Below are 27,459 nucleotides of genomic sequence, written 5' to 3' on the forward strand. Positions count from 1 at the left end.
TTGGACAAGATAAATAATCCTCCTGATCTAAAGCAGTAATGATCTGCTAGTCTCACTGATCTTCAGCCCTCATCTAAAATGGGTCAAATGTGAATAACACTGTGCGAATTTAACATCTCCCAAATATTCTTACTTTACATCCATTGGAGCTCTGTAAAACAGTAGGCTAGATCCCAGGCAGTTTTGTCAACGGGCGCACAGCCCCAGTAGTCTGACGGAATCAGGTGCAAAATGGTGGTATTTATGTGCAGGTGCAGAAGGTGAGCTGGAACTAAGGAATATGGACAATGGCCATTACATAATACATGTCACAAATATTAGGACATAAGCATTCAAAGAATAATGATATTAGGAAAATAGCCCTCAACTGAGAAAATTCAAATGATTGAATATGCAGATGTGACGCTCCCCAAAGCAGTTCAGGTCAGCGATACAAAGTAACTTTAAACTAATAATAAACCATGTCAAATGTTTTACTCATATGTGATTTTTATCTAACAACCGCAATGCATGTTAGAAGGGTTTTAACAACAGGAATATGCCTGAAAAGGTTAGCAACATAAACAAACATTAGCATTTGCAATCTGTGTTTGTGTAAAATGAGGGGACAGCGTTGGAGTGGGCGTTCTCTCTCCAGTGCGTATCGTCACTCACCGTCTGCTACAGTGTGTTTTCAGTATTTGTATTTATTTTTGAGTATCAGCCAAAGACATAAACAAGTCAAGATGGCTATAACAATAGAGGGGATTGGTTTGCCCTTGTTCATGAAAGGCTGCCTGTAGGTCTGATGTCTTTCCAGCTGAACTCGGGGATTCAGAGAGAGGCTAGTGTGTAAAGAGAGGTGATGGAGAGGGGGTGAGTGAGAGAAGCTAGGTGGGTGGGGGAGTGTTGTTGGTTAATGGTGGGTGAAGGAGGGTGAAGGAGAGAGAATGTAGAGAAACAGAATGCTGGAGGCTAATAGAACACCAGATATGAAGTTTTTTTTTTTTACTGTGATACTGTGATGTGTCAACTCACACCAAGGAGATATCATCACAATCCAAGATCACACCACAGTGAACCATACGGAAAAACCTAGTACCCATGTCTGGCTTTCCCCTTTCTTTCACATGCGGGGACTGTTCATGACCATGTTGGTTATCCTAACTGTTGTACTGCGTTTTCTTCCCTTCCACTGACCTATAGTGTTGTTCTCTTTCAGGTGCTGCTGTCTGGACTGATAGGAGTGGTGTCATGGAAGAGGCCTCTCTCTCTGGTGGTGAGTGATAGTCTAACTCTAACTTCCTGATCTCACCTAACCTTCTCAGAGGGGATATTTGCCCACATATTTGCCAAGCCCTCTCCATGGCAACTAGTTTTCAGTGGTGTAAATGTCACGACTCCGACCGAAGGTGGCTCCCCTTCCCGTTCGGGTGGCGCTCGGCGGTCGTCGTCGCCGGCCTACTAGCTGCCACTGATTATTTTCTCCCCCTCCTTATGTGTTTATTGATTACACCTGTTTTGAGTTGGTTGTAATTAGTGAGGCTTTATTAGTCTGCCGGCCCGCCTGTTTCTTTGTGCGGGATTGATTATTGTAACCCTGGTGTTTGCTATAGATTACGTGTTTGTGTATTTAGTGCTAGACTGTTTTCGTTCCCTGTGTCTGGGGCATTTGGTTTGAGCACCCGAAAGTGGGGTGGCCGTGGTTCACCGTGTGTGCATTAAAGTAGCACTTTATTGAACTCTCTGCTTTCCCTGCGCCTGATTTCACCCTCACGACACCCAGGACCTTACAGTAAAGTACTTAAGTAAATTTACTTTGAAGTACTACTTAAGTAGTTTTTGGGTATCTGCACTTTACTTTACTATTTATATTTTTGTTAACTTTTACTTTTACTCCACTACATTCCTAAAGAATATAATACATACATTTTCCCTGACACCCAAAAGTAGTCTTTACATTTTGAATGCTTAGCAGGACAGGAAAATGGTCTAATTTACTCACTTAAAGAGAAAATCCCTGGTCATCTGATCTGGGGACTGCATCTAATCTGGTGGACACACTAAACACAAATGCTTTGTTTGTAAATTATGTCTGAGTGTTGGAGTGTGCCCCTGGCTATCCATGAATGTAAAAAACAAGAAAATCGTGCCGTCTGGTTTGCTTAATATAAGGAATTTGAAATGATTTATACTTTTACTTTTCATACTTAAGTATATTTTAGCAATTACATTTACTTGTGCTACTTAATAACCTCTTTGGGCTGAGATCCCGCTAACGGGATCGATATGACAACAGCCAGTGAAAGTGCAGGGCGCCAAATTCAAACAACAGAAATCTCATAATTAGAATTCCTCAAACATACAAGTATTTTACACCATTTTAAAGATACACTTCTTGTTAATCCCACCACAGTGTCCGATTTCAAATAGGCTTCACGGCGAAAGCACCACAAACGATTATGTTAGGTGAGTGCCGAGTCACAGAAAAACACAGCCATTTTTCCAGCCAAAGAGAGGAGTCACAAAAAGCAGAAATAGAGAAATTAATCACTAACCTTTGATGATCTTCATCAGATGACACTCATAGGACTTCATGTTCCACAATAAATGTTTGATTTGTTTGATAAAGTTCATAATTTATGTCTAAATACCTTCTTTTTGTTTGTGAGTTCAGTACACAATCCAAACTCACGACGTGTGGGCAAGTTTTTAACATAAATCTTCAATAATGTTCCAATTGGAGAATTAATTTGTCTTTAGAATTGCAATGGAACAGAGCTAACTCTCACGTGAGCACGCGAGACTGAGCTCGTGGCACTCTGCCAGACCTCTGACTCAATCCCCTCTCATTCGCCCCCACTTCACAGTAGAAGCATCAAACAAGGTTCTAAAGACTGTTGGCATCTAGTGGAAGCCTTAGGAAGTGCAATATGGTTTTTGCCTGCCATATGAGTTATGTTATACTCACAGACATCATACAAACAGTTTTAGAAATGTCAGAGTGTTTTCTATGCAAATCTAAATAATATGCATATATTAGCAACTGGGCATGAGTAGCAGGCAGTTTACTCTTGGCACCTTATTCATCCAAGCTACTCAATACTGCCCCCAGCCATAAGAAGTTTTAAGTATATTTAAAACCAAACACTTTTTTACTTTTACTCAAGTAGGATTTTACTAGGTGACTGTAAGGGTTGTGGAACTGGTGGCAGTGAAGTCACACGCAGGAGAGCAGAAATAGGTAATAGTCGGTGCAGTTTAATTTAAAAACCAACGTCAATAAAAAAATAACATACATGGGTACAAAACCCGACGCGCAACAGTAACGTAGTGCACAAGCACTTACAAACAAACAATTCCACACAAGGACATGGGGGGAACAGAGGGTTAAATACACAGCACTTAATGAGGGAAATGGAAACCGGGTGTGTAGGAAAACAAGACAAAACAAATGGAAAATGAAAAGTGGATCGACGATGGCTAGAAGACCGGTGACGCCGAACACCGCCCGAACAAGGAGAGGAAACGACTTCATTGGAAGTCGTGACAGTGACTTTCACTTTTACTTCAGTCAATTTCTATGAATTAATCTTTACTTTTACTCAAGTATGACAATTGGGTACTTTTTCCACCACTGCTGGTTTTGGCACCCAGGGTAACAGCATGCGGTGGTGTTGTCTGTGTGACCCTCTACTGTGAGAAGGCCTGGATTTGTGCTAGCTGGGATGAAAGCCTGTTAACCTCTTACCTCTACCTGGGACGCTTGCGTCCCAACTAGAGCTCTGGAAATGCAAATGCGCTACGCTAAATGCTAATAGTATTAGTTAAAACTCAAAAGTTCATTAAAATACACATGCAGGGTATCAAATTAAAGCTACACTCGTTGTGAATCCAGGCAACAAGTCAGATTTTTAAAATGCTTTTCGGCGACAGCATGAGAAGCTATTATCTGATAGCATGCACCAATACACTACAACAGAAAAGCACAGCAGGGGACGTAAACAAAATAATTAGCATTTCGGCGTTACACAAACCGCACAATAAAATAGAAAACAGTCATTACCTTTCACCATCTTCTTTGTTGGCACTCCTAGATGTCCCATAAACACTATTGGGTCTTTATTTCGATTAAATCTTGCCATATAAAGCCAAGATATCGTTATATGTAGACTGTGTGATAAACGAAAAAAACAGCGATTTCACAACGTAACGTCATTTTTTAAAATTCAAAAAGTAGACGATAAACTTTCACAAAACACTTCGAAATACGTTTGTAATGCTACTTTAGGTATTAGTAAACGTTAATAAGCGATAAAAATCATCCGTAGGCGATGTACATATCATTAGCTGTCGTCTTGGAAAAAATTTCAGGAGAGAGCTCTTCCGGAATGATCTGGGCGGAGACCGGAGGTACGTCGTGCCCCTCTTTCGGTTCAACCAAGAATCAAAGGATTAAATTCACAAGATACTCGACTGCATGGGGATGCTGTGGGAGTTGAATGCTCGGTCTTATCTAATTCGGCTCACTGTTAACAATTGCTGGAAGTGGCGCAAGGATATTTATTTCCATTTTCTGTGATCAGGTTTTCCTGCGCTTTCCGATGTAACGCACGTTATGTAATAGCCACAGTCGTGATTTAACCAGTTTTAAAAACGTCAGAGGGTTTCCTATACACACATTCTAACCATATGAACGTACTATATTCCTGGCATGAGTAGCAGGGCGCTGAAATGTTGCGCGATTTTTAACAAAATGTTCAAAAAAGTAGAGGGTAGGAGCAACTAGTTAAAACAGATCACAACTCCAATGGCTTTGAGAAAGGATACTCTCAGCTCAACCACTGACCTGGAAATTGTCAGACTACACTAAACTAGGAACTGTTTGACATATATATTGCTTTTAGTTCTGTAATAAGGACAATTTTTCCACTGTGTCGTCAGTACAGTGTCAGGAATCAAAATGGGCTGAAATGCTTCAAGCAGCACAGAAATGACAGATATGTGTGTGCTCAGGCATCTTTACAATGAGTTTTAATTCCTCATAAGTAGTTGTTTTTCTTTGTTTGTAATGCCGGAGGGTTGTATCAAAAACACTATACTGTCTTCAGAAACAGCTATGTTGTAGGTCCTTAAACAGTGCCTTGCAGAGTATTCATCCCCTTGGCGTTATTCCTATTTTGTTGCATTACAACCTGTAATTTAAATAGATTTTTATTTGGATTTCATGTAACGGACATACACAAAATAGTCCAATGTGGTGAAGTGAAATTTTAAAAATGACTTGTTTAAAAAAAAGTCAAAAAATGTAAAACAGAATAGTGGTGCGCGCATATGTATTCATCCCCTTTGCTATGAAGCCCCTAAATAAGATCTGGTGCAACTAATTCAATTCAGAAGTCACATAGTTAGATTGCACACAGGTGGACTTTATTTAACTAAGTGCCACATGATCTGTCACATGATCTCAGTATATATACACCTGTTCTGAAAGGCCCCAGAGTCTGCAACACCACTAAGCAGGCGGCACCACCAAGCAAGCAGCACCATGAAGACCAAGGAGCTCTCCAAACAGGACAGGGATAAAGTTGTGGAGAAGTACAGATCAGGGTTGGGTTACAAAAAAATATCAGACAGAAACTTTGAACATCCCACAGAGCACCATTAAATCCATTATTAAAAAATGGAAAGAATATGGCACCACAACAAATCTGCCAAGAGAGGGCCGCCCACCAAAAATCACAGACCAGGCAAGGAGGGCATTAATCAGAGGCAAAATGAGACCAAAGATAACCCTGAAGGAGCTGCAAAACTCCACAGTGGAGATTGGAGTGTCTGTCCATAGGACCACTTTAAGCCATACACACCACAGAGCTGGGCTTTATGGAAGAGTGGCCAGAAAAAAGCCGTTGCTTAAAGAAAAAAATAAGCAAACACGTTTGGTGTTCGCCAAAAGGCATGTGGGAGACTCCCAAAACATATGGAAGAAGGTACTCTGGTCAGATGAGACTAAAATTGAGCTTTTTGTCCATCAAGAAAAATGCTATTTCTTGTGCAAACCCAACACCTCTCATCACCTCGAGAACACCATCCCACAGTGAAGCATGGTGGTGGCAGCATCATGCTGTGGGGATGTTTTTCCTCTGCAGAGACTGGGAAAATGGTCAGAATTGAAGGAATGATGGATGGCACTAAATACAGGGAAATTCTTGAGGGACACCTGTTTCAGTCTTCCAGAGATTTGAGACTGGGACGGAGGTTAACCTTCCAGCATACTGCTAAAGCAACACTCGAGTGGTTTAAGGGGAAACATTTAAATGTCTTGGAATGGCCTAGTCAAAGCCCAGAACTCAATCCAATTGAAAATCTGTGGTATGAGTTAAAGATTGCTGTACACCAGTGGAACCCATCCAACTTGAAGGAGCTGGAGCAGTTTTTCTTTGAAGAATGTGCAAAAATCCAAGTAGCTAGATGTGCCAAGCTTATAGAGACATACCCCAAGAGATTTGCAGCTGTAATTGCTGCAAAAGGTGGCTCTACAAAATATTGACTTTGGGGGGGGTGAATAGTTATGCACACTCAGGTTTTCTGTTTTTTTGTCTTATTTCTTGTTTATTTCACAATACATATTTAGCATCTTCAAAGTGCTAGGCATGTTGTGTAAATCAAATTATACAAACCCTCCAAATATCAATTTTAATTGCAGGTTATAAGTCAACAAAATAGGAAAAATGCCAAGGGGGGTGAATACTTTCGCAAGCCACTCTAGTATGCAATGAACCAAGTGTCACTCCTACTCAGTAGTCACTATCATCACCATTCTCCTCAGGACAGAGAGAAGAGAACCTCTCCCTCTCACTGTTACGAACCTCATGTGTATAATTCTCTAATTTGACATTTTTGCCATGTTAGACACAATCACCACACAATGTTTTCTCAGAGTTGCTCAGCTGTGTAATGAATTTCTCTTTCCAGATGGCTTATGACAGAAATCACTATCAGAGTCTCTGAGATTAGCCTAAAAGGGGGATCTAATAGCCTGTCATGTTAGACTACATTCAAACCTGTGTTCAGAGCCTCTGCTCATTGTGGATTTACAGTATCTCCTAGTCTGGTGGGCAGCCTGAGAATGGGATGTAAAATGTATGCATTGAGTCTGCAATGTGCTGCCAACCATTGGTTTCATATATAATAGCAGCATGGCTTGAGAATGCTGCCTGAATTTCTGATGTGTCTCTTTGCTTGTGGACGTGTGAGGATCCATCCAGTCAGTGGGCCGTATGTTGGTGGTAGTGGTGCATTGAGAACATGCGTGGAGCCAGTCAGTCAGTGTGCTGTTAGTGATGTGGTGCTTGCAGTGTGCTGTAATTAGTGTTAGTGATATTGGTGTCTGCAGTGTGCTGTAATTAGTGTTAGTGGTGTGGTGTCTGCAGTGTGCTGTAATTAGTGTTAGTGGTGTGTCGTGTCTGCAGTGTGCTGTAATTAGTGTTAGTGGTGTGGTGTCTGCAGTGTGCTGTAATTAGTGTTAGTGGTGTCTGGTGTCTGCAGTGTGCTGTAATTAGTGTTAGTGGTGTCTGCAGTGTGCTGTAATTAGTGTTAGTGGTGTGTCGTGTCTGCAGTGTGCTGTAATTAGTGTTAGTGGTGTGTGGTGTCTGCAGTGTGCTGTAATTAGTGTTAGTGGTGTCTGCAGTGTGCTGTAATTAGTGTTAGTGGTGTCTGCAGTGTGCTGTAATTAGTGTTAGTGGTGTCTGCAGTGTGCTGTAATTAGTGTTAATGGTGTGTCGTGTCTGCAGTGTGCTGTAATTAGTGTTAGTGGTGTGGTGTCTGCAGTGTGCTGTAATTAGTGTTAGTGGTGTGGTGTCTGCAGTGTGCTGTAATTAGTGTTAATGGTGTGTCGTGTCTGCAGTGTGCTGTAATTAGTGTTAGTGATGTGGTGTCTGCAGTGTGCTGTAATTAGTGTTAATGGTGTGTCGTGTCTGCAGTGTGCTGTAATTAGTGTTAATGGTGTGTCGTGTCTGCAGTGTGCTGTAATTAGTGTTAGTGGTGTGGTGTCTGCAGTGTGCTGTAATTAGTGTTAATGGTGTGTCGTGTCTGCAGTGTGCTGTAATTAGTGTTAGTGGTGTGTCGTGTCTGCAGTGTGCTGTAATTAGTGTTAGTGGTGTGTGCGTGTCTGCAGTGTGCTGTAATTAGTGTTAGTGGTGTGTGGTGTCTGCAGTGTGCTGTAATTAGTGTTAGTGGTGTGTGGTGTCTGCAGTGTGCTGTAATTAGTGTTAGTGGTGTCTGCAGTGTGCTGTAATAAGTGTTAGTGCTGTAATTAAGTGTGTCTGCAGTGTGCTGTAATAGTGGTCTGCAGTGGTGTCTGCAGTGTGCTGTAATTAGTGTTAGTGGTGTCTGCAGTGTGCTGTAATTAGTGTTAGTGGTGTGTGGTGTCTGCAGTGTTGTGGTGTAATTAGTGTTAGTGGTGTCTGCAGTGTGCTGTAATAAGTGTTAGTGGTGTCTGCAGTGTGCTGTAATAAGTGTTAGTGGTGTCTGCAGTGTGCTGTAATTAGTGTTAGTGGTGTCTGCAGTGTGCTGTAATTAGTGTTAGTGGTGTCTGCAGTGTGCTGTAATAAGTGTTAGTGGTGTCTGCAGTGTGCTGTAATAAGTGTTAGTGGTGTCTGCAGTGTGCTGTAATTAGTGTTAGTGGTGTCTGCAGTGTGCTGTAATAAGTGTTAGTGGTGTCTGCAGTGTGCTGTAATAAGTGTTAGTGGTGTCTGCAGTGTGCTGTAATAAGTGTTAGTGGTGTCTGCAGTGTGCTGTAATAAGTGTTAGTGGTGTCTGCAGTGTGCTGTAATACGTGTTAGTGGTGTCTGCAGTGTGCTGTAATAAGTGTTAGTGGTGTCTGCAGTGTGCTGTAATAAGTGTTAGTGGTGTCTGCAGTGTGCTGTGTAATAAGTGTTAGTGGTGTCTGCAGTGTGCTGTAATAAGTGTTAGTGGTGTCTGCAGTGTGCTGTAATAAGTGTTAGTGGTGTCTGCAGTGTGCTGTAAGTAGTGTTAGTAGTGTGGTGCCTGCAGTGTGCTGTAATTAGTGTTAGTGGTGTCTGCAGTGTGCTGTAATACGTGTTAGTGGTGTCTGCAGTGTGCTGTAATAAGTGTTAGTGGTATCTGCAGTGTGCTGTAATAAGTGTTAGTGGTGTCTGCAGTGTGCTGTAATTAGTGTTAGTGATGTGTGGTGTCTGCAGTGTGCTGTAATAAGTGTTAGTGGTATCTGCAGTGTGCTGTAATAAGTGTTAGTGGTATCTGCAGTGTGCTGTAATAAGTGTTAGTGGTGTCTGCAGTGTGCTGTAATAAGTGTTAGTGGTGTCTGCAGTGTGCTGTAATAAGTGTTAGTGGTGTCTGCAGTGTGCTGTAATAAGTGTTAGTGGTGTAAGTGTTAGTGGTGTCTGCAGTGTGCTGTAATAAGTGTTAGTGGTGTCTGCATAGTGGTGTCTGCAGTGTGCTGTAATAAGTGTTAGTGGTGTCTGCAGTGTGCTGTAATAAGTGTTAGTGGTGTCTGCAGTGTGCTGTAAATAGTGTTAGTGGTGTCTGCAGTGTGCTGTAATTAGTGTTAGTGGTGTCTGCAGTGTGCTGTAATAAGTGTTAGTGGTGTCTGCAGTGTGCTGTAAGTAGTGTTAGTGGTGTCTGCAGTGTGCTGTAAGTAGTGTTAGTGGTGTCTGCAGTGTGCTGTAATAAGTGTTAGTGGTGTCTGCAGTGTGCTGTAATACGTGTTAGTGGTGTCTGCAGTGTGCTGTAATAAGTGTTAGTGGTGTCTGCAGTGTGCTGTAATAAGTGTTAGTGGTGTCTGCAGTGTGCTGTAATAAGTGTTAGTGGTGTCTGCAGTGTGCTGTAATAAGTGTTAGTGGTGTCTGCAGTGTGCTGTAATAAGTGTTAGTGGTGTCTGCAGTGTGCTGTAATAAGTGTTAGTGGTGTCTGCAGTGTGCTGTAATAGTGTTAGTGGTGTCTGTAATAAGTGTTAGTGGTGTTAGTGGTGTCTGCAGTGTGCTGTAATGGTGTCTGCAGTGTTAGTGGTGTCTGCAGTGTGCTGTAATAAGTGTTAGTGGTGTCTGCAGTGTGCTGTAATTAGTGTTAGTGGTGTCTGCAGTGTGCTGTAATAAGTGTTAGTGGTGTCTGCAGTGTGCTGTAATAAGTGTTAGTGGTGTCTGCAGTGTGCTGTAATAAGTGTTAGTGGTGTCTGCAGTGTGCTGTAATTAGTGTTAGTGGTGTCTGCAGTGTGCTGTAATTAGTGTTAGTGGTGTCTGCAGTGTGCTGTAATAAGTGTTAGTGGTGTCTGCAGTGTGCTGTAATTAGTGTTAGTGGTGTCTGCAGTGTGCTGTAATTAGTGTTAGTGATGTGTGGTGTCTGCAGTGTGCTGTAATTAGTGTTAGTGGTGTCTGCAGTGTGTTGTAATTAGTGAAAGTGGTGTCTGCAGTGTGCTGTAATAAGTGTTAGTGGTGTCTGCAGTGTGCTGTAATAAGTGTTAGTGGTGTCTGCAGTGTGCTGTAATTAGTGTTAGTGGTGTCTGCAGTGTGCTGTAATTAGTGTTAGTGGTGTCTGCAGTGTGCTGTAATTAGTGTTAGTGATGTGTGGTGTCTGCAGTGTGCTGTAATAAGTGTTAGTGGTGTCTGCAGTGTGCTGTAATAAGTGTTAGTGGTGTCTGCAGTGTGCTGTAATTAGTGTTAGTGGTGTCTGCAGTGTGCTGTAATTAGTGTTAGTGGTGTCTGCAGTGTGCTGTAATTAGTGTTAGTGGTGTCTGCAGTGTGCTGTAATAAGTGTTAGTGGTGTCTGCAGTGTGCTGTAATAAGTGTTAGTGGTGTCTGCAGTGTGCTGTAATAAGTGTTAGTGGTGTCTGCAGTGTGCTGTAATTAGTGTTAGTGGTGTCTGCAGTGTGCTGTAATTAGTGTTAGTGGTGTCTGCAGTGTGCTGTAATTAGTGTTAGTGGTGTCTGCAGTGTGCTGTAATAAGTGGTGTCTGCAGTGTGCTGTAATAATAAGTGTAATTAGTGTTAGTGGTGTCTGCAGTGTGCTGTAATTAGTGTTAGTGGTGTCTGCAGTGTGCTGTAATTAGTGTTAGTGGTGTCTGCAGTGTGCTGTAATTAGTGTTAGTGGTGTCTGCAGTGTGCTGTAATAAGTGTTAGTGGTGTCTGCAGTGTGCTGTAATAAGTGTTAGTGGTGTCTGCAGTGTGCTGTAATAAGTGTTAGTGGTGTCTGCAGTGTGCTGTAATTAGTGTTAGTGGTGTCTGCAGTGTGCTGTAATTAGTGTTAGTGGTGTCTGCAGTGTGCTGTAATTAGTGTTAGTGGTGTCTGCAGTGTGCTGTAATTAGTGTTAGTGGTGTCTGCAGTGTGCTGTAATAAGTGTTAGTGGTGTCTGCAGTGTGCTGTAATAAGTGTTAGTGGTGTGGTGTCTGTAGTGTGCTGTAATTAGTGTTAGTGATTTGGTGTCTGCAGTGTGCTGTAATTAGTGTTTGTGGTGTGTGGTGTCTGCAGTGTGCTGTAATAAGTGTTAGTGGTGTCTGCAGTGTGCTGTAATTAGTGTTAGTGGTGTGTCGTGTCTGCAGTGTGCTGTAATTAGTGTTAGTGGTGTGGTGTCTGCAGTGTGCTGTAATTAGTGTTAGTGATTTGGTGTCTGCAGTGTGCTGTAATTAGTGTTTGTGGTGTGTGGTGTCTGCAGTGTGCTGTAATAAGTGTTAGTGGTGTCTGCAGTGTGCTGTAATTAGTGTTAGTGGTGTCTGCAGTGTGCTGTAATTACATTTACATTTAAGTCATTTAGCAGACGCTCTTATCCAGAGCGACTTACAAATTGGGTGTGTAATAAGTGTTAGTGGTGTCTGCAGTGTGCTGTAATAAGTGTTAGTGGTGTCTGCAGTGTGCTGTAATAAGTGTTAGTGGTGTCTGCAGTGTGCTGTAATCTAGTGTTAGTGATGTCTGCAGTGTGCTGTAATAAGTGTTAGTGGTGTCTGCAGTGTGCTGTAATTAGTGTTTGTGGTGTGGTTCCTGCAGTGTGCTGTAATTAGTGTTAGTGATTTGGTGTCTGCAGTGTGCTGTAATTAGTGTTTGTGGTGTGGTTCCTGCAGTGTGCTGTAATTAGTGTTTGTGGTGTGGTGCCTGCAGTGGACTTTAGTGCTTAGTGTTATTGGTGGATAGGACGGATTTAGACTTGGTGTGTCTGATACACGACAGTTTGATCGAGGACAGGTTTAACTGAATGAACAACAGAGGCAGAATGTAATATGGAATATTATTAAATAGTTTAGGGTATGGCCTCATCTCTGAGGATGCTGATGACAGGTAAAGATGGATGCCTGTACATAATACACATATTCCAAAACATGCATCCTTTTTAGCACTAAAGTAATAAATGTGGCAAAGAAATGAACTGTTTGTCCTGAATTCAAATACAAAGCCAGTCCAACACAACACATCACTGAGTACCACCCTTCATATTTTCAACCATGGTTGTGGCTGCGTCATGTTATGGGTATGCTTATCATTGGCAAGGACTGTGGATTTTTGGGGGGATAAAAAGAAACAGAATAGAGCTAAGCACAGGCAGAATCCTAGTGGAAAACTTGGTCTGTTTTCCAACAGACACTGGGAGACAAATTCACCTTTCAGCAGGACAATTACCTAAAACACAAGGCCAAATATACACTAGGGTTGCTTATCAAGATGACATTGAATGTTCCTGAGTGGCTTAGTTACAGCTTTGACTTAAGTCTACCTGAAAATATATAGCAAGACTTGAAATGGCTGTCTAGCAATGTTCAACAACGAACTTGACAGATATTGAATCATTCTTTTAAGAATAATAGGCAAATATTTTACAATCCAAGTGTGCAAAGCTCATAGAGACTTAGCCAGAAAACTCACAGCTGTTATTGCTGCCAAAAGGTGATTCTAACATGCATTGACTCAGGGGGTTGAATACTTATCTAATCAAGATATATTAGTGTTTAATTTTTCCATTAAAAAAATAAATAAATCTTCCACTTTGACATTACAGAGAATTTTGTGTGGATATTTTTTTTTTTACAATTAAATCCATTTTTAAAAACACTTGTGTAATTCAACAAAATGTGGAAAAAGTCAGGAGGTGTGAATACTTTCCTGAAGGCACTATAGCTTGTGATGGTGGGGAGGTGGATGGTCGGATGCTCAGCAAGCGAGAGAAGTTGCCGTATAAATACATCCCAAAATGTACACCAATTGGTTGAGAAAGGAAAGTGATAATTGCAAGAGTGAGCCCATAGGTTCCACAGCAAGCATTATTGTGCCTTGCTTGTAGGCTCAAGGCAAATAGGTGAATGACATTCCACACATGGCTAATAGGAAGAGGACAAGAACCAGACGCTATGTTTATGATGATACATTTGTATTCATTCCCTGTATAGTAGGAAACAGTGAATTATGTTGTGCTGCTTGATGATGTTAAATGAGCATGCAAACCAGCGTTCCTGATTGAACTTTCGTGAACAACATTTCAATCGGGACAGGATGCAATATGCAACCATATAGCTGGGAACAGCACAACATCAATAGGCATGTGTAGACTAGTGGACGGGAGTTCTCATGGCACGACCATGAAACACTCTCTTAACTAATGTTGAGTTGCACACCCTTTTCCTCTCAGAACAGCCTCAATTCATCAGGGCATGGACTCTACAAGGTGTCGTAAACGTTCCACAGGGATGCTGGCCAATGTTAACTCCAATGTTACCCACAGTTGTGTCAAGTTGGCTGGATGTCCTTTGGGTGGTGGACCATTCTTGATACACAAGGGAAACTGTTGAGCGTGAAAACAACAGCAGCGTTGCAGTTCTTGACAAACATACAAACCGGTGCGCCTGGCACCTACTACCATACCCCGTTCAATGGCACTTCAATCTTTTGTCTTGCCCATTCACCCTCTGAATGGCACACATACACAATCCATGTTTCAAATGTCTCAAGGCTTAGAAATCCTTATTTAACCCGTCTCCTCCCCTTCATCTGACAAGTGACATCAATAAGGGATCATAGCTTTCACCTGGATTCACCTGGTCAGTCTATGTCATGGAAAGAGCAGGTGTTCCTAATGTTTTGTACACTCAGTGTATATCAACATGGAATGACCCTAACCACGCCTGACACTAACCACGCCCTACAGTATACCTAGACAGGCTATTTAGACTCAGCCTCTTTGTCACATCACCTCTATGGTACAGCAACTAGATCGATCAGCTCTCACTGTACAAGGCATAGGCAGATATAATTCCATAACTACTCCTTCATAACAATGGCAGTGTGGCTGGAATGCTCACCTCTCCCACAATGTTAATATTAATGTGATACTTGTTTATGGAACAGCCAACAGGAATGAGGCTAGAGCTGTATTATTCTGTAACAGTAGAGAGGCCTGTAGCTAGTGTTGGAGTCAGTCAGTGTGTGATGGTACTCTAGGGAAGGCTGGAGGTGGTGTTAGATGTGGCCTTGCCCACTGCCCAGTGGCCTGTCACAGAGGGGCAGGGGAGACAAAAGGGGGAGACAAGGATGCCTCACCCAGTAATGACCCATGACAGGGGATCAGCCAGGCCTGATGAGTCGCACACAGAGCCTGTGTTCTTTACGCTCCGCTAGCCTGGTCTGTCTAGAGAGGCCGGTGCTGCTGTCCTCTGAATACTAACTCCACCACCTCTCCACTCTGCAATACCTAGGAATGAGTACAGACTGTACAGCTCTGTTCCGCTCACACACAGGCTCCATATTGATGATCCGCTGACTGATTGGGCTGCTTTAATATGATCACGGGACAATATGGAAGTGTTCGTCAGTCGTAAGCTGTCATAGGTAGATGGAGATAGATGAATGATGAGGACTCTCCATCTCTTCTTCTCCCTTCCATGGGGGCAGGAAAAAGGGGGCTGCAGGCGCCTGTGGGCTGGGAGGGCTGGGGTTGTGGTGGACCAGGAGAGTGGATTAATCAGAGTCCCATGGGGGGTGGGAGGTAAAGTGGGGCGGCCATATTAATGCACTCTGGGAATGGAACAAACATCCCAACAGCAGCTCCACTCTACCCACTGTTTGATCATCTTCCCCTTTATCTCTCTCCCTCTGTCCACGCAAAGATTGGGTGGGGGTAGAGGGATGGGCACACCACCACTGTGTAACAGGAAAGCTTTCTGTGAAGGATGTCACCAGGAGAAGTGTCACATGGTTGAAAGAAAAAATGTAATTTGAGATCTCTTTGACACTTTTTTGTCCTGCTTCTTCTGGGTATAAATGAATAAGGAGAGATGAAATGAACACACCTGAAATTCTATTCATCTGACCCAAACCGGACCCGCGTGTGCGTCCGCATGCGCAAATTGACTTGTCCCCCCACACCAAACGCGATCACAACACGCAGGTTGAAATATCAAAACAAACTCTGAACCAATTATTTTAATTTGGGGACAGGTCGAAAAGCATTAAACATTTACTGCAATTTAGCTAGCTAGCTTGCAGTTGCTAGCTAATTTGTCCTATTTAGCTAACTTGCTGTTGCTAGCTAATATGTCCTATTTAGCTAGCTTGCTGTTGCTAGAGTTGTTACTTTACCTAAAAAGCACAAGGTCCTCTACTCCGACAATTAATCCACACATAAAACGGTCAACCGAATCGTTTCTAGTCATCTCTCCTCCTTCTAGGCTTTTTTTTCTCTGGACTTTATATGGCGATTGGCATCTAACTTTCCTAATAAGGTGTATTACCACGACCGACCGTTCATCTTTCAATCCCCCACCTGGGTATAACCAATGAGGAGATGGCACGTGGGTATTTGCTTCTATAAACCAATGAGGAGATGGGAGAGGCGGGACTTGCACATGTTCAGCGTCACAAATAGAACTGACTTCTATTTTAGCGCTTGGCAACGCAGACGCTCGTTGGCGCGAGGGAACAGTGTGGGAGCAATGATTGAATTGTATGTGTACATTTATTTTGCAACACTCGTGCATGCGAGCGGTGTGGTCAACATGTGAGTCTAAAGAGTCTTAAATGCCTTTTAAGAAAGATTGAGCATTTTCTTTCTGGGTGCTATAACACTAGCATGGTCTTTGTGGGATTTAAAGGTAAGTTTATACTCTGCCCAGTAGCCCCATCTCTCCCTCTCTCTAGTAGAAAGTGGCATGTGACTAATATGCGAACCTGGACACTCTCTCAGCCCTGGCATCTCTGTGCCATCTGTGGGGGGTCTGGCTACTGAACCAAGGAGCCATATGGAGGTATAAGTGGACTTCAGCATAAATAATTCAACAAGAAAATGAAATATTTGTTTTTATTGCTGTATAAGTAATAATAAATAGCTGCTGTGCATGGCTCTCTCTGGGTGTGTGAGTGGTATAGGAGCGGCCGAGGCCCACTTAAAATGCTGGGCCTTAAACGTTATTAAATTCAACCAAACTGTGCTTATAAAATATTTTGCTAGCAGTTGGACCAATACTTTTAATTGATCTTAAAAGATGCTCTGCATTGGAAGCAGTGAGTTGCTCACTCAGATTGAGAGTATGTAAAGATGTTTATAGGCAACTCACAGACTGCAATCAATAGACAGGTTTCTATATGTGAGAAACTGGTTTCTATATGTGAGAAACTGTTCAATGCCTTTTCTTCATTCACTTCTTGTTTCTTCTTCAGTCTGTTCCCATTACTACATGTTAGGTTAGCTCAGCGTTTCACAAACTTGGTCCTTGGGACTCCAAGGGGTGCACATTTAGTTTTTTTTGCCCTAACACTACACAGCTGACTCAAAGCTTGATGATTAGTAGTGCTAGTGCAAAAACCAAAACGTGCACCCCTTGGGGTCCAGAGGACCGAGTTTGGGAGACCCTGGCTTTGCTCCTCTCATCAATACTGATACTGATTTGAATCTGACATGTTTTGACTGTTGCTGTGGAGAGATGCAGGCAGTGTTTTTCTCTGTTGACTGTGATGGATTATAATGTTACTCTCCAGTGGAAGATAGCAGCTTGTTTTTGACTTATCAGCACAAACATACTGGCTGCTATTCGATGTCTCAAGTGGCTGTTGGTTTTGCAAAGGACTGAGATTGAAAAAGTCCTTTCAAACCAGCCTTGCATCAATTGCAGAACTCCATACATTTATTCAGGATATGAGACGAGAACATTAATTATTCAATTGCCTGGATGCTTACTGTATGTTGCTTTATTTAATTATTTAACTCGTTAATGATAAATCTGTGTGTCTCCTATGTTCGTGGGAACCAAATAGAGCTCTTCCTGGAACCAAACCGTGTTCTCCTATGGGGACAGCTAAAGAACCCTTTTGGGATCCTTTTTTTAAAGAGTGAAGTTAATTTGATCACCCTGTTGCAGGAGAACTTTACTGGAATGCAGGAAATGTAAAATGTGTAGTGTATTTGAGGTTTACAAAGGCTTCTGAAGTTTGTCAATTCCACTTTGAGATTTCAGACTTGATTTTGCCTTACGAAAAACGTATCAACCCGCACACAAATCTCTGTAATCCACATAATAATTCACATTTCCTGTTGCTGCAGGATTATTTTCCTACTGTAGCGACCTGGCTCAAATTAAGATCCTACGTCTGTAGGGTGTATATGGAGAAGGCCTAAAGAGAACATAGGAGCCCCAACCTGAAATGACAGAATGGCCTTTTCCATCTGTCGTCTTTACTGTTGCATTCATGAACCTTTCAGGAGACAGAGAGAGCAGAGCTCCATGCGTGTCTCATCTGTGATCTGAGGGGATTCTCCTTGCTCCACTGCGCTGCTCTGCTCTCTCAGGGGTTGGAGAGTCATGTCCCATCAGGATATGAACACACTCACCACTCATCTCCCCCACAGCCACTTTTACCTTCACCTCCACCCCAATATCCCATTCACCTCACTGGTGCCAGAGCCACGGCTATAGCTACTACCTTTGGTTATGGATACACAGACCGGGTTTTCACTCCAACACAAATAGAGGATGGTGTCCTTTTGGTCCGATAACTCCCCTTTCACCCTATTGAAATAACTGATTTCATTTATCATTTCAAAATATTTAAAGGCATTTTTGGACTTTTGGCCAAGACTGTCTCAGGACCTGGATGAATCTTTAATGGTGTTGAGAGTGTACAGACAGAGGAGTTAACAGTAGTGTGTTGTAGTAGTACAACCACTGTGTGTTAGGCAGCGTGTGGGGAGATCCGTCCCAGGAGTGGTGTCTGTACTGCATGGTGCAGCTCACTCACACAGTTCCATGGCCTGGGTATATTCTGCTCTACTCTGTTCTGCTGGACTGGGCTCCATCTCTGCATCCCTGTCTCTCTGACTCACCTTCAGCCTGTCGAATATGTGGAAGCAGTCAGTCAGTACATACCACTGGTCCTCTCTCTGCTTTGTCTTTCAGTCTGCCTGGGGTTTTCCCTGGGCTGTTTACTCAATGGAAACTCAAGTTTAATGTCTTTCACTCACTGACATGAATACAGAGGGAGAATGTTTAAATGTGAGAGTTGTTTCTGAAGCAACATCTGTTGTTTCTGACCCAGTGTTCACAACATCTGAATATCTCTCACAACCTCTTAACTGGTCAAAACAAGTAGTCTACATGGTGAAACAACTACATGATTGAAGAATAGTTCTGTTTTAAAATCCAGTCACTAACCGTAGAGGCTCCTCCAGTCCTAACCCTACCCTTGTTGACAGGAGGCGTAGAGAGGAGCACAGTGTATATGGTGTGATTTATGGAGGCGCTGTCTGTAGAGACCTGTAAATCTCTGAGCCCCAGCTCAGGGCATAGTAGGCCTGCCTCCTCCATCCTGCCTTCTCCTGTTTACTGCTGTATGCTGATGTCCCCTTATCAAACCCTGTCAGAGCTGTGTGATCATGGGGGGAGTAGCTGGCCCTTTTAACTGTCTCCCACCTGCCCCACCCTGGCCCTACCATCCTGCACCACACAGCGCGCATCACACCCCAGGGCTTTCTATAACTAATCACATCCTCTAATAACCATAGCAACTGGACAGCAGCAAAATGGAAGTCATTTATAAGACGTGCTATGTAGTAGCCCACTGACCCTCACTATTCACACATACTGGTAAGACCAGTGATGTAAGGAAGAGATGTGGTGTTCAAGCCTTCATCAGAAATTCCCTATCTAAAAGTTGCCTATATTATTTTAAACAAAGACAAAATAAAACATGGACCCCAAATAAGTCATGCTGGCAATAAGGTGCTGTTTTTTCTGTGTTTTATTTGACTTTGGAGTGTATGTTCCTTGCTGACCAGATTTGAGATATTTAATTACTCCACTTGATTTAGATTGATTTCAAGTGACTAATTTCCATCATTATGAGTCACAGAGTTGAGGAGGCCAAGGCTCTGGCTGCATAGAGACCTAAGTACCCACATTAATCTGCAAATTATGGTAAAAATTAGCCAATTAGAGGCTTGAGCTTTCAGCTCTGTCACCAGTGAGTCAGCGGGGGTGTCTCTCTTTGGGCTGCCCCCCCCACCACCACCACTCTCAAAACCATTAAATCATCTAGTTCAAACAGGATGACAAATCATATGAGGAAGATGTTAGTCTTAAACAATCCGCCAATTTGAACACTGGATTCTTCCCCAGTGGATTGTTTGTAGTAGGCCACTCTATTGTGGCTGTGTTGTGCAGGTGAGAATAGTGAGAATAGACTTCTAATGCTAACAAACAGCAACTCCCTGAGATAATCACCCAGACACCCACACACTGAACCACTGCCATCTGGGTTCCCAGCACTAAACTGCTCTCAGTTAGACTTCTCATTACATACACACACACGCACACAGGTACGCAGCACATACACACACACGCAGCACCCACACACACACGTGCACGCACACACACACACACAGATATGGATACACACCCCTTTATCATGCACCTGCTGTAGTCCTCGTCAAATAATAATTATGTACAGTTGACAAACAGTCCACCAGATTTCCGGTTTATTGTTAGATTTCCTATTTCCTAGTTCCTCCTTTCCTATGCATGTGTACAGCAGATCAGTTCCAGCCTTAGTGATCAGTCAGTCTGGTGTTATTGTGCTGTGGTTGAGAGAAGGCTTAGCCTCTCCTGTGTTACTTCCAGTGAGAGCTCAGATGATAGCCAGCCAGGGAGAGAGTGCAGATAAATACAATGAGGGGAAATCTGCTGACAAATCTTTCCCTCTGGTGGGTTTTAAGGGAGCTCGTGTTGAGAGCCAGGATATTACCCACAACAATAAAGGACCAGCGGCAGGATCCCACCATTCACACCACTGAATACAGATTCATCAGTGGATTCTGGATCTGCAGCCAGGAGTTTTATTATTCACCCATCACCATACTGCCTGCCTGGCTTCCTGGACAGAAGTGTCCCATCATCATTCAGCCCTGCAGACCTCCTCACCTCTCCTGTCTGTCTGCCTGCTGCTGTTGTGTCACCTGTCATTGCCCTGGCAGCGTGATGACAGGATGCTTCCTTCTTACTCTGTAGAAGACATGGCTTTCCTCTGAGAAACCTAGGCCTTAAGGTGTCCCCGTACTAGGTTTGATTTGCTCGTCATAATATATGCACAAACTGTTTCGACTGGGAAGCATACGGTAAGCTTTACTGTGGCCCTGCGGCCACGCACGCACGCACGCACGCATGCACACACACACACACACACACACCATTTAGATCCCCACTGTAGTCTGGCTCTTACCAAACAGTGTTATGTGTTGGCATCCATGTCCTGTCGCTGAACCTCCCATCGTGTAGAAAACCTACCAAAGAAAATGACTCCCATTCAAACAGCAAAGCCTCTTCAGAAGTAAATCAAGTTTCGATCAATACATTAACACAGTAGCCCAAACCAAAGAGATTGTTGTGGGAGAAGAAAACATGTTTTCTTGAATGTCTACCCTTGACATTTTCAATTCCTTATCAAGTTTAAAGCCATGTGGGAATTTTCCCCCTTCAGCCAATCTCTGTGTGTAAAGAACCGATTTCTTCAGAAATTCTCCTTTAGTAAATATGGTATCCCAACTCTGTCAAATTCATCATCAAAGAATACAATGAAGATGTGATGGAATAGGAGTCTTCTCACCAACACAGTACAGGATAGACAACTACATGCTCAGCAGCACTCTCATCTTTTAGGCAAATTAATTGGAGAGTGAAATGAAACTCTAAGGATCTATGGATCCTCAAGTCTTTCCACTTGAAACACTGTCCGTTTCATCCTTCACTTGTCACAGCTAGGAATTACCCATCACTTAGCAGGAGATCCCTACAGTACAGTACCATACATGGTGAACTGTCTGCTCCACATTGGATGGAGGAGCTATTGGATTAACTATAGTTCTAAATCCCCGCTCTGTGATAATGATACGTTGCTGTTTGGTGTGGAGTCACCTCTCTGTCTCTCTGTCTCTGTCTCTCTCTCTGTCTCTCTATCTGTCTCTCTGTCTCTCTCTCTGTCTCTCTCTCTGTCTCTGTGTGTGTGTGTCTGGATGGAGGTGCTGAGCCCCGGAGCTGGGAGGTCTTACAGGACAGGACCTGATGGGGATCTGACTGATCTAGCCTGGATGCTACTGATTAGAGGGTCTATAGCTGATGCTAGGTCAGGGAAGAGTTGGCAAGGGGAGGCTGACATCTCTGATTGCTGCCCAGCTGTTTAAGGCCTCTAATCAGCCGACAGCCAAGTGGTCACTCAGAATGCAGTGCAGCACGTCGTTCATGATTAGACTCCATTTTCTTTTGTGAAGGGAAGGCAAATCCAGGATGCCGCCAAAGTGATTCACACTGGAGTCAACCTCTAGATCGCCCTCGTGATTAGCAACATGTTCTGCTCAGCTGTCTTTGAAATCCTCACAAATAAAGAGCAAAAACACATTTCACTCTCAGGACACACTGTTTTCTTGCTAAGGACTGAAATTGTGTTTGGGTAGAATGATTTCACTGTGTTTCTTTTTAGGAGGGTACAAAAAAGGAGAACTTGAAGCATGTGTAAGTGGCACATATAGATGCTCATGAATTCAAACCATTTTTTTCTGCCTGGAGGTGGAAAGTGTATGATCATCGGCCACATGACCAAATGTCCTTCCTGGATGCAATGAATGCCGGCTGCAGAGACATCTCAGCTGAAGACTGCCAGGGTTGGACAAGGCATGTCGAGCGTTTCTTTCCAAGGTGCATAGCGAGAGACGACATAACATGTGATGTGAACGAGAACATTTGGCCAAATGCTGAAGATCGTGTAGATTAGAACAGGACTGTGCATTTTTGTGTTTTTTCTCTTCTGGGCCTTTTTTTTGACTGTAATTGTGTTTTATTTATACACATTTGGAACCAAAAGCCATTTTTGTTGGATGTGTTGTTGATCACTGGCAGCAATTTCCTGTTGCTAATAACACTTTTACTGCAGCAATTCTGTCACTTACTATTTGTTTCTGCTGTACATTCTATAAAGTATAGATGACTCATTCACTTTTAGATAGTATGTTGCCAAAAATGCACACATTCCACACTCAACCAAAAAATGTAGAGTGGTTTACAGTAAAAAGAAACTGAATTATAAAAAACAATGGATTTCATGTTGTCTATTGTCTGCAGACAGAACTGAAACATGAAAAGTAATGCAGTTTTTGTAATGCCATCAACTATTTTGACAGAATGATTAGATAATGAGTCGGGTTTGCCGTGTTTTGATAGTTAGTGTATGTAGAGAAAGTTTTTTCTTTGCATTTTGAAATGTGGACTTGGTATTTAATGAACAAAAAGTGGTTTTGAACAGAAATGTACTATTTGGCTAATTGTGTGATGTTGGTGTGTTGCTGAGGTAAGAGTTTAGAAAAAGTATCTTAGATACAGGTCAACGGTTGTTAGCAATTGTAAAAATTTAAACAAGCACAGTCTGGAATGATCTAGTCATTAACGGCGCAAAATGATTAGATCCGATACGGCAATATTTTGAGTGACATATTGTAGAAGAGGTCTCCCCAATTTTCCCCAACCCTATTATCGACAACGAAACATTCTCCCACTTACTGGTCATATTTGTGCCATTTCAAGATAAAGTCCTGATTTCAGCAAACCATGGAACAGGTTTTGTCAACAACATAATTGTGTGTTTGGGGAAAACAGAGGTATTTCATGCAGAGTTCACTAGCTCATGTTGTTCAGTTGAATGAACAAGCCATGCTAGCAGGGTGCAGTCAGGGGGTTTGCTAGGCTACAGATGTAGGATCTTAATTTTAACACCCTGTTTGCAGGAGACATTATTTGAGGTTTAAAAAGGCTCCTGAAGTTTGTAATTTCCCCTTTGAAACGGCAGACTTGATTTTCCCTTATGAAAAATATATCAAACCCTACAAATATGTCCAATCCACATAATAATTCACATTTCCTGTTGCTGCAGGAATATCTTCCTGCTGCAGCAAACTGGATCAAATTAAGATCCTACGTCTGTAGCTGTAATAGTGGTTAGCACAGATCCAACATTTCACACATGACTGGACTGAGGCTGTAGGTTGCTTACTGTCACTGGCTGGACAAGTAGGGATGAGTAAACAGTGTATCAGCCTGCCGATAAGAGACTTAGAGAAAAAAAGTGTTTTAGAATGAATGAATTTACTTCAGTAGCCAAATTTTGCAGAGCAACCCTCCAACTCTCTGTTAGGGCAGAGCTGAGATGACAATGTTGTGAGGAGTCATGTGCCCAGGGAATCTGCTTCCCCTATTATTGGTTATAAAGGACTGGAGGGTTGGGAGTGGACTCAGTGGAGTCTTAACTAAAGAACACAGGCCTTTGTTTAGACTGGCACCAAATGATGTGCATCAATTACTATAGCGAAGGAGACCCAGCCCCAGGTTCAGCCTCTCACCCAGCTGTTCATAACATCTCCACCAATAAAAAGTCATGAAAGCTGGCTTGTCTCTGGAGCAGACAGATGTGGGCACTGTGGCTGCTGCTGGTGGAATCCAACACGCCAATCACATGATGAAATTAATGAATTCCACTGAAATGTGTCTCCCACATTTAACCCAAATGAATCAGGGAGGTGCAGGGGGCTGCCTTTTAATCAACACAGTGGGTTAACTGCCTTGTTCAGGAGCAGAAAGACAGATTTGACCTTGTCAGCTCGCTTAGGGAATCGATCCAGTAACCTTTCGGTTACTGGCCCAATGCTCTAACCACTAGGCTACCTGCCGCCCCATATGACCTGTCCTGGCTTTCACTTTCACATTAATCACAATGCCCTCAGGATGATCGGGCCCATGCTTGTTGTCTTGAATGTGTTATCAATAGACCTTATAATGCTATTGAGCAGTAAGACAGTACAATACAACACACCCCACGAGGATGGGATACTACTAGCTGGGAGCAACCAAAGCGATCAGGTTTGACTGTTTCCCGATTTCTCTTGGGCTTGCCACTGTACAAATGCAGTCAAATTGATGTCATGCTCGCTTTGACATCTCTCCACATTCATTCTGTCTGTGAATTATTGTTAGGGCCAGGAGATTTTCCTGACCATATGACCTGACCAGGACTAGGGGCCTGGAGTTTTTCCTGATCAAGTCACATAGTCACGAGAAAAAAAACTCCTAGTTCCTCTTATTTTATGGGTCTGATTTCACATCCTTCTTAGCCTTTCTATCCATCCCCATGCCAGTTGCTAAGCCGAGTAAAACGGATTACTATTTAGTTTATCCAGTTGGTTGTCAGTTGAACTGTACAGTAGATTCCCTCGGCTCCATGTCCAAAATATTGCTTTCTCACGAGTGCCCCGTGTCAGAGGAGTGAAGTGAGGCCTGTGCAGAAATAACCCGGACCTAAACATTTAACTTTATGTCAATGGCTGTGTGTACACTGGGGGGGGACAGAGAAGCCCTTCACTTATGCAGGCTATATTCTGCCTCCGTGCCTCGGCTCCATGACTCGCTTTGTAGGTATTTATTTTATCCCCAGATCATTTTAAATAAACCAGGGTGCCTTTAAAGGGTCTCGTTACAGAACATCCATTTAGCTTTCACTAATGGCTGATCCAGTGGTTCCATATGAAACCTCCATGTGAAACCTCTGCGGAGAAGCATTTGGTTGGCAGATGGCAACTCTCTGGAACACGTGGAGAGGTTCTTTGTGTTAGAATGTGTATGTGCAAATCCCACACATGCCCTTAAGGTTCCCATATAAATGTGTTAATTAAAACAAGACTTATTTATAGACAACTGGTTGTATCAACATGACAGCTACTTGACAACAACTTGCGGCAGTTTGATTCTTGATGGGCCTCCTATGATTGTGTGTTGGTGTGTGTGTGTGTGGGGGGGGGGGGGGGTATGTGTGCGGCAACTGTAACTGCTACACACTCCTAAACACAGCTCCTCCAGGGTCTAACAAGAACATCAAATTAGAGCCTTCTGGATGTGTGTCATAACATCCTATTCTGGTCTTTTAAACACATTTAGTTGGGTAGAAAATGGTACATCTATCATGTGGGCAATGTATAAGATGCACGGAATAGTTCAAATGAAAGACTCTCTGTTTCTCCAAATTGTAGCTGGTTACTGTATAGAGCAGCTATTTCTGGCTGTGTGAGCGCATTTGTATTCTGTCAAGATGTATATCATACACACTTCTTTCACACACCTTCTTCTGTTTACCCACAGAGACTCTTCCTGCTTATCTTCGTTGTCCGTATAATGAGAGAGCTCGCCTATTTACCACGAGGGGATGCATTTGCATTCTCCCACGTTGTGCATTAGTACAGTCAGTTCTATTAATTGAAGCTAACAAAGTCAATTGGACAAGCCTAGAGGAGCAGTGCATTTCAGGGGAATCATTGAGTGTATTAGAATGGTGTTAATGATGCTGCTGCTGTCTGTCATTTCCAGTAATTAGGGCGCTGTGGGCTCTCCGGGTTTTATATAGCCGGGAAAAAAGGAAAAAGACACACACACACACACACACACACACACACACACGCTGCTTCCTGACTTTCACAGCTCCATATCTGTCTGGAAGTGTGTGTTTTTGTCCTCCCTCTCCTCTCCTCTCTCTCCGCATCCTCCTCAGAGTACTGTTATTTTTTGCCTTGACCCAGATGTGTAGACTTTAGCAGGAGATGTAGCTGTGGTGTCGTGGAGACGGGCCCCAGAGGACTGCCTGTCAGGATGTGCTATAGCAACAGAGAGAGAGGTGGTCCGTCCTGATCAATAGAACGTCAGGTTGAAGGCACAAGGCTAAGGGGAATGGGGAATTGCTTTACAGAGAGAAGTGGAGAAAATGTGTCAAAATGTGGCCATGGGAGATGTACACTGAGTGTACAAAACATTAGGAACATCTTCCTAATATTGGGTTGCACCCCCTTCTGCCCTCAGAACAGCCTCAATTTATCAGGGCATGGAGTCTACAAGGTGTCGTAAACGTTCCACAGGGATGCTGGCCCATGTTGATTCCAATGATTCCCACAGTTGTGTCAAGTTGGCTGGATGTCCTTTGGGTGGTGGACCATTCTTGATACAAAGGGGAAACTGTTGAGTGTAAAAAACCCAGCAGCGTTGCAGTTGTTGACACACTCAAACGGGTGCGCCTGGCACCTACTGTACTACCATAGCCCGTTCAAAGGCACTTCAATATTTTGTCCTGCCCATTCACCCTCTGAATGGCACACATACATAATCCATGTCTCAATTGTCTCAAGACTTAAAAATCCTTCTTTAACCTGTCTCCTCCCCTTCATCTACACTGATTGAAGTGGATTGAACAAGTGACACCAATAAGGGATCATAGCTTTCACCTGGTCAGTCATTTTCAAGAGCAGGTGTTCCTAATGTTTTGTACACTCAGTGAAAAATCCCATTTGGGTCTCTTTCCTCTCAGTTCAAATCTCAGTTCATGTAATGGATAATCATTTCCTATATGTTATATCTTCCTCATCTTGATGATGTTCTGAAGTATTCTACAGGTGGTTGGCATAAATAAAGAATAGAGGTCTATAGAGAAGCAGTTTAAGTAGCATCTGATATGCAACACAGTTCTGTGTGACCAGCCTGAGCCAATGACACGCTCCGTGCCTCAGTTATGTGTTAACGCACCATAGCCTCAGATGTCAGTTCACTCTCACTCAGAAACAACAAAGCTTCACAAATCCTTAAAAGACTCCCATTCAGAGTCAATGGGCTCAGGACAGGTTCTGATTGTTATGCAGGTGAGTGAGGACCCAACAGCGATTCAACAGAAACAGAGTCTTTTAATGTCCAAACAGGGAAAACATAAATCCTCAATCTTTACAGGAGATGTCCAAACAGGGAAAACATAAATCCTCTATCTTTGCAGGAGAGTCCTCCTTCTAGTAGTAGAGGAGAATTGCAGGGCTAGCGGCAACAGACTGCAGGTCCCTCTGGGTAGGCGCGGGCCGTAGAGGACAGAGACACCTGCTCACACGCAGTATCTGATGAAGAGGCAGATTACGACAGGA

The 27,459-nt window shown here is 43.0% G+C and overlaps 1 protein-coding gene across 1 annotated transcript in view; it reads left to right on the forward strand.

The window, feature by feature from the left end:
- The window catches only part of LOC115112175 (protein ENTREP2-like), a 134,213-nt gene that overhangs the window by 53,945 nt on the left and 52,809 nt on the right, over positions 1–27,459 (forward strand). Inside the window, exon 2 of the mRNA XM_029639029.2 lies at positions 1,202–1,258. Within this exon, the coding sequence (XP_029494889.2) occupies positions 1,202–1,258 (57 nt within the window). The remainder of the gene's footprint in view (positions 1–1,201; positions 1,259–27,459) is intronic.

The sequence above is a fragment of the Oncorhynchus nerka genome, linkage group LG27 (genome assembly GCF_034236695.1).
Source record: "Oncorhynchus nerka isolate Pitt River linkage group LG27, Oner_Uvic_2.0, whole genome shotgun sequence".
In the NCBI taxonomy this organism is placed as follows: domain Eukaryota; kingdom Metazoa; phylum Chordata; class Actinopteri; order Salmoniformes; family Salmonidae; genus Oncorhynchus; species Oncorhynchus nerka.